This window comes from Pseudophryne corroboree, chromosome 2, assembly GCF_028390025.1.
Source record: "Pseudophryne corroboree isolate aPseCor3 chromosome 2, aPseCor3.hap2, whole genome shotgun sequence".
Lineage (NCBI taxonomy): Eukaryota > Metazoa > Chordata > Amphibia > Anura > Myobatrachidae > Pseudophryne > Pseudophryne corroboree.
This window is the reverse complement of record NC_086445.1, coordinates 828,794,273-828,806,853: the sequence shown is the minus strand read 5'-3', so window position 1 is coordinate 828,806,853 and position 12,581 is coordinate 828,794,273. Positions and strand designations below refer to the sequence as shown.

At 44.7% G+C, this 12,581-nt stretch overlaps 1 protein-coding gene across 5 annotated transcripts in view; it reads left to right on the top strand.

Annotated features, from left to right (window-relative positions):
* The window catches only part of POLA1 (DNA polymerase alpha 1, catalytic subunit), a 1,252,649-nt gene that overhangs the window by 357,747 nt on the left and 882,321 nt on the right, over positions 1-12,581 (top strand). For all 5 annotated transcript variants that reach the window (XR_010241483.1, XM_063955699.1, XM_063955698.1 and 2 more), the window contains exon 18: positions 4,631-4,747. Coding sequence is in view for 4 of the 5 variants with exons in the window: in XM_063955699.1 (XP_063811769.1) it covers positions 4,631-4,747 (117 nt within the window). In the remaining variant the exon portion in view is untranslated. The remainder of the gene's footprint in view (positions 1-4,630; positions 4,748-12,581) is intronic.

The following is a 12,581-nucleotide window of genomic DNA, read 5'->3' as shown; positions in this document are numbered from 1 at the left end:
CTTAACTCGACCCAGTGTACTTACAAAGGTCTTAATGGGAAATGGAAGGCTCCTAGGAGGAGATCTAGCAAATTGGGACTGTAGAGCATGACGAAGTTGAAGGTATCTGAAAAAAATAGGATTTGGGTAATTCAAACTCATCTTTCAATTGCTGAAAGGATTTAAGTATATTGTCTGTATATAGGTGGGATATAGAAACCACAGATCTAGGAGCCCTGAACTCCCGCCCCTCAAGCGTATGCAGTTCGGGGAGCCAGTTAGAGTACCAGAGGGGGGTATCCGGGTCTAGGCCGTCAAACCCAAAAAGGTCCCTTAGGGCCTGCCAAATCCTGAAATATAATTGGGGGGAAGGAACCAAACTATGCTCCCACTCAACAACACCTGCAGAGAAGAGAGGTTAGGAAAGTAGCATTGAATGAACACCCAGTGTAGAGAGTTGATGCCAGTATCCTGTGCCCATGCACTAATATGAGTCAACTGAGCGACATAATAATACATCTGAAAGTTAGGCAGAGCCAGACCACCATCACAGCGCTGCCTGGTGAAAGTATTCAACTGTATCCTGGGTCGTCTGTTAGCCCAGATTAGAGAATACAAAATGCTATTCAATTTTCTAAAGAATAATGGATAAATGTATACAGGGGACTGAAGAATAATATACAGAATTTTAGGCAGTATTATTATTTTAATAAAACTGACCCTGCCAGACACTGTCAATGGAAGCTTACACCAAGTTTTAGATTTGTGCGTAACCTGTTGCATGATTGGATCAAGATTCAAAGGTATAAAATCAAACGGGTCATTAGTTATTTGAACGGCCTTGCTTTTCTTTGACGGCATAGCTCTTGAGACATCCCTCCTAACGGTCAAGGGTTTTTCTATGGCGGGCTCGGAAACCAACCTCAGCACGTTAATATTACTGTATCTGGCACTCCTACTTTCAGTTGTGTATTCATCGTAACTACAATCCTAAAGTTCTCTAGGTTCCTCGACTGTTGACCTTCTTACAGGAGGGCCTTACCATAGGTCTTCGACTGGCTTCTCTGATGGACCAGGTCTCGGCCTTGTCCATCTGGTTCCAGCAGAGACTGGCTCACCTACCAGATCTGCGTACCATACTCCAGGGGATACAGCTTCCAATCGTCACTCTGGTTACTTCGTAGGATCTATCTTTGCTTCTTCTATTGTTACAACAGACTACACATGTGGCTCATCGCTAAGACCCTATTTCTCCTGGCTGTAGCTTTAGCCCGAAATGTGTCTGACTTGGGAGCTCTCTCCTGTCGCTCCCCCTTTATGATATTCCACCAGGACCAGGCGGTCCTTCAGACTAATTGTGGATACCTACATATACAGTAAGGTAGTGTCTAAATATCAACGAAACAATTGTGGTACTGGCCTTCCGGGACCATGGTCTTTCACAAAATGAAGCCTCATTGGATGTGGTCCAGGCTCTCCGTATCTACGTGGATCATAGTAGTTTTGTTTGCAATACTGATTCCTTATAAATCCTCTATGAATACCACAAACGCGGCTGGCCCGCGTACTAAAGAAATAGAAGTGGAAAAAACCACCATGGCTCCCGACGCAAATTAGTATGAATAAATTAGGTCTAATCAGATATTCACCAGCTGTAAATAATTTAGGCTTTGCAAAGGCCTTTTAAAGTGACAACAAATATACAAAAATCATTATTGAACTTACTGTACTTACAAAAAGTAATAAATATATATTATACAAAATATATCTGTGTTTGCCTTCACTCAATTGATACACAAGAGACTTGCTTTAAACAAACCAGAATAATATTTTACTTTTGTTTCATTTAAACATGATACACATATAGACACTTAGATAATACTGTAATAACAAATGATTATTCATTTGGCACAAGATGTATCATATACAAATTTAAAATATAGCAAAATACATAAAACATAGGGCCTAATTCAGACCTGATCATAGCAGCTAATTTGTTAGCAGATATACAAAACTATGTGCACTGTAGGGGGGGGGGGCAGATATAACATGTGCAGCGAGAGTTAGTTTGGGTGGGGTGTGTTCAAACTGAAATCTAAATTGCAGTGTAAAAATAAACCAACCCGTATTTACCCTGCACAGAAACAATATAACCCACCCTAATCTAACTCTCTGCAAATGTTATATCTGGCTCCCCCCTGCAGTGCTTATGGTTTTGTCCATCTTCTAACAAATTTGCTGCTACGATCAGGTCTGAATTAGGCCTTTAGAAAGGAGCTGTCTTAGGTGAGTATACTAAACTTCAAGCAGCTAATAAGGCACCAGTGACACTTAAATCAGCAGATTGCTAATTCACGGGGTTACCAATAGCAATGGTAAAGTGCCGCAATATAATAAATGATTCGAATTTGCACAAGCCGCTAATACAGCACCAATATCAGTTTAATAGACTGCCGAGCAGTTAACAATCACGTAGTTACCAATGGCAACGGTGCAGTCCTGCAGTAGAGTAATTTAATTTAGTTTTAATATATCCAATCCATTTGTCACTGGCATCCCAGTGCAGGGTGGATTCCCTGCAGTGTATTTACCCAACAGTTTTAAGAGAACATAGGCAGTCCATTAATAGTTAGCCCTCCAGGTAGGCACTCAGCATGAGCGTGGAGAACACAGTCACTGCCAGCACTATAGTTGGTTCAGAAATTCTGTCCTGGCGGGTGGAGGTGTTGTTACTCCAAATACCGGAGAAGATAAGCACCCTCAAATGGCAGGGACACTGGTGCAAGTAATCAATCACTCCTGTAGAAACCAAGCTCCAGAAAGGGGATGACGTCAACACGTTTTGTCCCGTCTCCTCTCGGGACTATCTCAAGACTAATGGGCTTTTGAATTTTAGCCCTTTTTAAACACCCCTCAACAAGGATTTTAGCCCTTTTTAAACACCCCTCAACCTTTTTAAACACCCCTCAACCTTTTTAAACACCCCTCAACCGGCCATAGACGCTATCATGTTCACCTGTGTGGTCAATCCACATTACATACAGTATCACCGATCCCATTCATATAAATGACCCTGAATAATGGGATCAAAATATTTTCCTTATTAATTATGTAAAACCCCAGTGGAGTAAGATCTATATAACCCTCATTTATATTATATTGATCAGATATTAATCTATTCTAGGCAAATGACTAACAGAGGGTCAAAACCTGAATGAACCTATTAACCATTAGTACACACACTGCAGATGGACCCCTATTAATGATACAAGTAAACACATCTCTTCCAGTTAACACAAACCAAGGCGAGTGGCAGCTTGTTAATCTAAAGTTGTATTTATAATATATTTAATACTTTTTGTCCGTTAACTAAACACAATAATTATTTTTGTTAATCGGCCTGCGTACTAGTTCTGTTCAGAAAACGGATTCCTTATTTATCCTCTAAAGGTTCCACAAGGGGGTCCTGGCTTGCCAATAAGCAAACGTTAGCTCCACGTGACCCTCTCACAGGCTTACACGCAGGCTGATCTTCCTGTTCTAAGTACAGTCTTCGCTCACTCTAATCGCTCTGTAGGTCCTTTGTGGGTAGTACGCCGTGGAATGTCTGCTGAACAATTATGCAAGGCTGCCACGTGGTCTTCTGCCCAGCCTATTCTTAGAATCTATGCATTAGATACTTTTGCGCCTCAGGATGCAACCTTTGGCTGCAATGTCCTCTTTTCAGCTTAGCAGCGTTCCCTCCCTATCACATCTGCTTTGGGACCGCCGAAGGTATTCCCTGTGGAAACCATGGACCCCGAAGAAGAAAAAAAAGTTATGCTAAAACTTATAACTTTTTCTTCAAGGCCTATGGGAACCACAGGGCACCCACCCTGATGTGCTTTGCTTGAATGGGTTGCTCTTACTGTCACCAGTTCTCTTCTCTCTGACAGTATGTTTCCTTTGTGTACCTTTCTTTCTTCTCTATCCTCTCTCCAGCTCCTAATTTGGGTTTGTTACCTAAAACTGATGTGCCTGAGCTTGGGTGCAGGGTATAAGGGGCATCCTGGAAGTCTCACAAGCTTAAGCTGTTTGGTGCCAGTCCTGGTCTCTACCAGCCATACCCAAGGTATTCCCTGTTAATCCCATGGACCTCGAAGAAAGAGTTAACGGAGGTAAGTTTTACTATAACTTTCCTTTTTACTGATTTTAAAACCCCAGTGGCTGTAACGCGTGCCCAACCCATATTCTCTACCACATGTACAAATATTCATCCTAAGGTTAATTTTGTCAGGAGCTAATTAACTTACCAGTATATTTTTGGATTGTGGTAGGATACCAGAGCACCCGGAGAAAACACACGCAAGAACGGGGAGAATATACAAACTCCACACAGGGCTATAGTGGGAATCGAAACCCATGACCCGAGTGCTGTGAGGCAGTAATGCTAACCATTACAGTATGGATGATAAGCGCATCTATACACAATGTTATCGCTTACTGGTAACTTGCACAAGGATTCGCGGTTTATGGGAGCTCCTAATGCACGGATTTAGTAATTTATATGTGTATTACGCAGGATTATAATTTTTAGAACCATTTTATTTTTTGCAGAATTATATTTTTTGATTTTAAAGTTTTTTAATTCAGCCTCATCCATTTCTTGCAGGGTCATGATATCTATGGGTTTGATCTAGAAGTACTGCTGCAGAGGATCAATTTATGTAAAGTTCCATTTTGGTCCAAGATTGGTCGTCTTAGACGGTCGGCTATGCCAAAGCTTGGGGTATGTTTTCTATACTTTGTACAATAATGTTACTTATGTTGGACAAATCACCAAATATCTTCTATGTGTTGCCTGCAAAATATATTTTCTCAGTGGCGGTATAATTTTATAGTTGAGCTCTTTCAAAGATTGTGCATTCCATATATTCAGTGCGCTGAGTTAATATAACAGAATTAAAACGTTATATTATTTAAAAAATGATCATCCATAGAAGTATGATGTCTGTTTTATGTATTGCAGAGTATACAATTCTAGCATTCAAAATTCTATTGAAACAATATATTGTTGTGGTACCTGCTGGTATTTTTTATAGTGGTGGAAAATTGAGGGGATGATTAATTTAGAGAATGCTCTGCACAATGGGTAGGGATTCTTCCACCCAGGCCATCTTCCACCACATTGTGGAGGCAATTTTGTCATCCAGATGTCGAAATGTATGCATTCCGGATGAACCACAAGGGGTTTATTGCCAAAACAATGTCAATCCCCTTGGAATCTTCATTTAATTTACCTCCCTCCCCTTTGTGGTTTGGTTTCTATGGATTCTCCCAAAAAATTAAAAAGGAATGCAATTAGTAGCACTGGCCGCCAAGGCAGTATGCAATTAGTTCCGATTACATTTCGGAGCTCATGAATTCGCCCCACTCGTATTCATTTAGGGACATTTTCGGTAATTTTGAAGGCATTTTCGCCAGTGCCTTTTAACCTTCTTTCTCTATCGTCCTAGTGGATGCTGGGGTTCCTGAAAGGACCATGGGGAATAGCGGCTCCGCAGGAGACAGGGCACAAAAGTAAAGCTTTTCCAGATCAGGTGGTGTGCACTGGCTCCTCCCCCTATGACCCTCCTCCAGACTCCAGTTAGATTTTTGTGCCCGGCCGAGAAGGGTGCAATCTAGGTGGCTCTCCTAAAGAGCTGCTTAGAAAAAGTTTAGCTTAGGTTTTTTATTTTACAGTGAGTCCTGCTGGCAACAGGATCACTGCAACGAGGGACTGAGGGGAGAAGAAGTGAACTCACCTGCGTGCAGGATGGATTGGCTTCTTGGCTACTGGACATCAGCTCCAGAGGGACGATCACAGGTACAGCCTGGATGGTCACCGGAGCCGCGCCGCCGGCCCCCTTGCAGATGCTGAAGTAAGAAGAGGTCCAGAATCGGCGGCTGAAGACTCGTGCAGTCTTCTAAAGGTAGCGCACAGCACTGCAGCTGTGCGCCATTTTCCTCTCAGCACACTTCACACGCAGTCACTGAGGGTGCAGGGCGCTGGGGGGGGGCGCCCTGGGAGGCAAATGTAAACCTATATAAAGGCTAAAAATACCTCACATATAGCCCTCAGAGGCTATATGGAGATATTTAACCCCTGCCTGGATTCACAGAATAGCGGGAGACGAGCCCGCCAAAAAAGGGGCGGGGCCTATCTCCTCAGCACACGGCGCCATTTCCTCTCACAGCTCCGCTGGTCAGGACGGCTCCCAGGTCTCTCCCCTGCACTGCACTACAGAAACAGGGTAAAACAGAGAGGGGGGGCAAATATAGTGGCAATATTTAATATATAAAGCAGCTATAAGGGAGCACTTATTATAAGGCTATCCCTGTCATATATAGCGCTTTTGGTGTGTGCTGGCAGACTCTCCCTCTGTCTCCCCAAAGGGCTAGTGGGTCCTGTCTTCGTTAAAGAGCATTCCCTGTGTGTCTGCTGTGTGTCGGTACGTGTGTGTCGACATGTATGAGGACGATATTGGTGTGGAGGCGGAGCAATTGCCAAATATGGGGATGTCACCTCCTAGGGGGTCGACACCAGAATGGATGCCATTATTTGTGGAATTACGGGATAGCGTCAACTCGCTAAAGCAGTCGTTTGACGACATGAGGCGGCCGGACAATCAATTAGTGCCTGTTCAGGCGCCTCAAACACCGTCAGGGGCTGTAAAACGCCCTTTGCCGCAGTCGGTCGACACAGACCCAGACACAGGCACTGATTCCAGTGGTGACGGTGACGAATCAACCGTATTTTCCAGTAGGGCCACACGTTATATGATTTTGGCAATGAAGGAGGCGTTACACTTAGCTGATACTACAGGTACCACTAAACAGGGTATTATGTGGGGTGTGAAAAAACTACCTATAGTTTTTCCTGAATCAGAAGAATTAAATGACGTGTGTGATGAAGCGTGGGTTGCCCCCGATAAAAAGGTGCTAATTTCAAAGAAGTTATTGGCATTATACCCTTTCCCGCCAGAGGTTAGGGCGCGCTGGGAAACACCTCCTAGGGTGGACAAGGCGCTCACACGCTTATCTAAACAAGTGGCGTTACCCTCTCCTGAGATGGCCGCACTTAAAGATCCAGCAGATAGGAGGATGGAAAATATACAAAAAAGTATATACACACATGCAGGTGTTATACTACGACCAGCTATAGCGACTGCCTGGATGTGCAGTGCTGGGGTAGTTTGGTCAGAGTCCCTGATCGAAAATATTGATACCCTGGATAGGGACAATATTTTACTGTCGTTAGAACAAATAAAGGATGCATTTCTTTATATGCGTGATGCACAGAGGGATATCTGCACACTGGCATCACGGGTAAGTGCTATGTCCATTTCGGCCAGAAGAAGTTTATGGACGCGACAGTGGACAGGCGATGCGGACTCAAAACGGCATATGGAAGTTTTGCCGTATAAAGGGGAGGAGTTATTTGGAGTCGGTCTATCAGATTTGGTGGCCACGGCTACAGCCGGGAAATCCACCTTTTTACCTCAAGTCACTCCCCAACAGAAAAAGACACCGACTTTTCAACCGCAGCCCTTTCGTTCCTTTAAAAATAAGAGAGCAAAGGGATATTCATATCTGCCACGAGGCAGAGGACGAGGGAAGAGACAGCAACAGGCAGCTCCTTCCCAGGAACAGAAGCCCTCCCCGGCTTCTACAAAAGCCTCAGCATGACGCTGGGGCTTCTCAAGCGGACTCGGGGGCGGTGGGCGGTCGTCTCAAAAATTACAGCGCGCAGTGGGCTCACTCGCAGGTAGATCCCTGGATCCTGCAGATAATATCTCAGGGGTACAGGTGGGAATTAGAGACAGATCCACCCCGCCGTTTCCTGAAGTCTGCTTTACCAACGTCCCCCTCCGAAAGGGAGACGGTTTTGGAAGCCATTCACAAGCTGTACTCTCAGCAGGTGATAGTCAAGGTACCTCTTCTACAACAAGGCAAGGGGTATTATTCCACTCTATTTGTGGTACCGAAGCCGGATGGCTCGGTAAGGCCTATTCTAAATCTGAAGTCCTTGAACCTGTACATAAAGAGGTTCAAGTTCAAGATGGAGTCACTCAGAGCAGTGATAGCGAACCTGGAAGAAGGGGACTTTATGGTATCCTTGGACATCAACGATGCGTATCTCCACGTTCCAATTTACCCCTCACACCAGGGGTACCTCAGGTTCGTCGTACAGAACTGTCACTATCAGTTTCAGACGCTGCCGTTCGGATTGTCCACGGCACCTCGGATCTTTACAAAGGTAATGGCCGAGATGATGATTCTTCTTCGAAGAAAAGGCGTATTAATTATCCCATACTTAGACGATCTCCTAATAAGGGCAAAGTCCAGAGAACAGCTAGAGATGGGATTAGCACTATCTCAAGAGGTGCTAAAACAGCACGGATGGATTCTGAATATTCCAAAATCCCAGTTAATGCCGACGACTCGTCTGCTGTTCCTGGGGATGATTCTGGACACAGTTCAGAAAAAGGTTTTTCTACCCGAAGAAAAAGCCAAGGAGTTATCCGACCTGGTCAGGAACCTCTTAAAACCAGGAAAGGTGTCTGTACATCAATGCACAAGAGTCCTGGGAAAAATGGTAGCTTCTTACGAAGCAATTCCATTCGGCAGATTCCACGCAAGGATTTTCCAAAGGGATCTGTTGAACAAATGGTCAGGGTCGCATCTTCAGATGCACCTGCGGATAACCCTGTCGCCAAGGACAAGGGTATCTCTTCTGTGGTGGTTGCAGAGTGCTCATCTATTGGAGGGCCGCAGATTCGGCATACAGGATTGGATCCTGGTGACCACGGACGCCAGCCTCAGAGGCTGGGGAGCAGTCACCCAAGGAAGAAACTTCCAGGGTGTGTGGACGAGCCTGGAAAAGTCTCTTCACATAAACATTCTGGAACTAAGAGCAATTTACAATGCTCTAAGCCAGGCAGAACCTCTGCTTCAGGGAAAACCGGTGTTGATCCAGTCGGACAACATCACGGCAGTCGCCCATGTAAACAGACAGGGCGGTACAAGAAGCAGGAGTGCAATGGCAGAAGCTGCGAGGATTCTTCGCTGGGCGGAGAATCATGTGATAGCACTGTCAGCAGTGTTCATTCCGGGAGTGGACAACTGGGAAGCAGACTTCCTCAGCAGACACGACCTTCACCCGGGAGAGTGGGGACTTCATCCAGAAGTTTTCCACATGCTAGTAAACCATTGGGAAAGACCTATGGTGGACATGATGGCGTCTCGCCTCAACAAGAAACTGGACAGGTATTGCGCCAGGTCAAGAGATCCGCAGGCAATAGCTGTGGACGCGCTGGTAACACCTTGGGTGTACCAGTCGGTGTATGTGTTTCCTCCTCTGCCTCTCATACCAAAAGTATTGAGAATTATACGGCGAAGAGGAGTAAGAACGATACTAGTGGCTCCGGATTGGCCAAGAAGGACTTGGTACCCGGAACTTCAAGAGATGGTCACGGACGATCCGTGGCCTCTACCTCTGAGAAGGGACCTGCTGCAGCAGGGTCCCTGTCTCTTTCAAGACTTACCGCGGCTGCGTTTGACGGCATGGCGGTTGAACGCCAGATCCTAAAGGGAAAAGGCATTCCGGAAGAAGTCATTCCTACTTTGATAAAAGCAAGAAAGGAAGTTACCGCGAAGCATTATCACCGCATTTGGCGAAAATATGTTGCGTGGTGCGAGGATCGGAGTGCTCCGACGGAGGAATTTCAACTGGGTCGATTCCTACATTTCCTGCAGTCAGGATTGTCTATGGGTCTCAAATTGGGATCTATTAAGGTTCAAATTTCGGCCCTGTCAATATTCTTCCAAAAAGAATTGGCCTCAGTTCCTGAGGTCCAGACTTTCGTTAAGGGAGTGCTGCATATACAGCCTCCTGTGGTGCCTCCAGTGGCACCGTGGGATCTCAATGTGGTTTTGGATTTTCTAAAATCTCATTGGTTTGAACCACTAAAAAAGGTGGATTTAAAATATCTCACATGGAAAGTGACCATGTTACTAGCCCTGGCTTCGGCCAGGAGAGTGTCAGAACTGGCAGCTTTATCTTACAAAAGCCCATATCTTATTTTCCATTCGGACAGGGCAGAACTGCGGACTCGTCCGCATTTTCTCCCTAAGGTGGTGTCAGCATTTCATCTGAACCAGCCTATTGTAGTGCCTGCGGCTACTAGTGACTTGGAGGACTCCAAGTTACTGGACGTTGTCAGAGCATTAAAAATATATATTGCAAGGACAGCTGGAGTCAGAAAATCTGACTCGTTGTTTATATTGTATGCACCCAACAAGATGGGTGCTCCTGCGTCTAAGCAGACGATTGCTCGTTGGATCTGTAGCACAATCCAACTTGCACATTCTGTGGCAGGCCTGCCACAGCCTAAATCTGTAAAGGCCCACTCCACAAGGAAGGTGGGCTCATCTTGGGCGGCTGCCCGAGGGGTCTCGGCATTACAACTTTGCCGAGCAGCGACGTGGTCAGGGGAGAACACGTTTGTAAAATTTTACAAATTTGATACTCTGGCTAAGGAGGACCTGGAGTTCTCTCATTCGGTGCTGCAGAGTCATCCGCATTCTCCCGCCCGTTTGGGAGCTTTGGTATAATCCCCATGGTCCTTTCAGGAACCCCAGCATCCACTAGGACGATAGAGAAAATAAGAATTTACTTACCGATAATTCTATTTCTCGGAGTCCGTAGTGGATGCTGGGCGCCCATCCCAAGTGCGGATTATCTGCAATACTTGTACATAGTTATTGTTAACTAATTCGGGTTATTGTTTAGGCAGCCATCTTTCAGAGGCTCCTCTGTTATCATACTGTTAACTGGGTTTAGATCACAAGTTGTACGGTGTGATTGGTGTGGCTGGTATGAGTCTTACCCGGGATTCAAAATCCTCCCTTATTGTGTACGCTCGTCCGGGCACAGTATCTAACTGGAGTCTGGAGGAGGGTCATAGGGGGAGGAGCCAGTGCACACCACCTGATCTGGAAAAGCTTTACTTTTGTGCCCTGTCTCCTGCGGAGCCGCTATTCCCCATGGTCCTTTCAGGAACCCCAGCATCCACTACGGACTCCGAGAAATAGAATTATCGGTAAGTAAATTCTTATTTTTATTAAGTGAAAAGGAATTGGCGAAAAATGCCTCAATCGGCGAAAATGGCCCGCATTTTCGGCGGAAAACAAATGGATTTGCTGATCCACGTGTTTTTCACCTAGGGGAAAATATTGCATAGGGCGAATCTCTATTCGGTCTAAAAAAATAGCAAAAAAGCTCTGTTTTTTCACCTAGGCCAAAAAACGGAGCTAATTGCAAACGCCCCAAAGTTTCTTCTTCAAAGAAGGTACCTGTTACAATTATGTCCACGTACATTTAGCCTCCTAGTACGTTAAACAGCCCTTCTAGTTATGCCGTGGCGTAACATGGTAGCGTGGAGCGTCTCTTCGCGTGACTTTCCAGTCAATGCGTCTTTTTTCACCAATATGTGAATATGACGCATAAACAACTTATACTGATTAAAATATTGTTTGTGCGACCGTGGCTACATCTGCATGCGAAATGGTACGCTACAGAGTTTTCCTCGAATGCAGATGTCGCAGACACGAACAAAATATAGGCATGCCACATATTTTAATCAGCATAAGCTGCTTGTGCGTCAGGACCTGTCAATTTGCGTACTTGTGGCAGCTCTCGCTGCGTGGCCTATTGAGGCAAGATGTATGTGGACACATCTGTATCTTGAATATTTTACCATCAGGGATTAGGGCAACTGGCTTTAACGGTATCCGGACTCCAGGTTGACACCTGAAATAGGCCGACATGGACAAATGCTTGACATGAACAAGGTCGACATGAGTTTTTCACATTTTACGATCCACGTGGACTACAATTGGAAACTGTAACCTGTAATTGGGGTTCCCGGTCACATTACGGAGAAAACAACACCAAAAAAAAACATTAAAAAACTCATGTCGACCTTTTGTTCATGTTGATCCATTTCAAGTGTCGACCTAATTGGTGTCGACCTGGAGTCCCATACCTGGCTTTAACAGTTTGACCCCATGTTCCTGAAGGGGAATTTTCAACAGTGCGGGATAAACTATGCTTTTGTTGAATTTCTGGCTCTGGAAGACTAATGCAAAGTGGTGTAGGAGGTAGTTGTTTCCATGATATTTAAAATTTTTAAAATTTCTGTTATTTATCCTTGTTATTACATCTCCAAGAGATCAATAAGGAGCGGTCTTTAGAAGCGAGAATTTGTTACTTAAAATAGATCATCACAGATAATTTTACTGATGCCACAATTTGCATAATTCAGTTGTACACGGCCATTTGCATGGATCATGGAGATGCACAGTTTGAGTGAAGTTCATGCAAATGTGGGAGAATCATACAAAGCTTGCACACAAGTGGCAAATAACCCTCACAAGAGGCAAATAACATTGCAACACAGTATAGAAGGCTGTTATTTGACATTAGTAAGTCATTGGAAGCTGTTAAAAGGAATCAAAAGGTTGATTTTTACAATATTTATTTTTGTATTTAAGTACAAGTTTGTATAACTTGTTTGTAT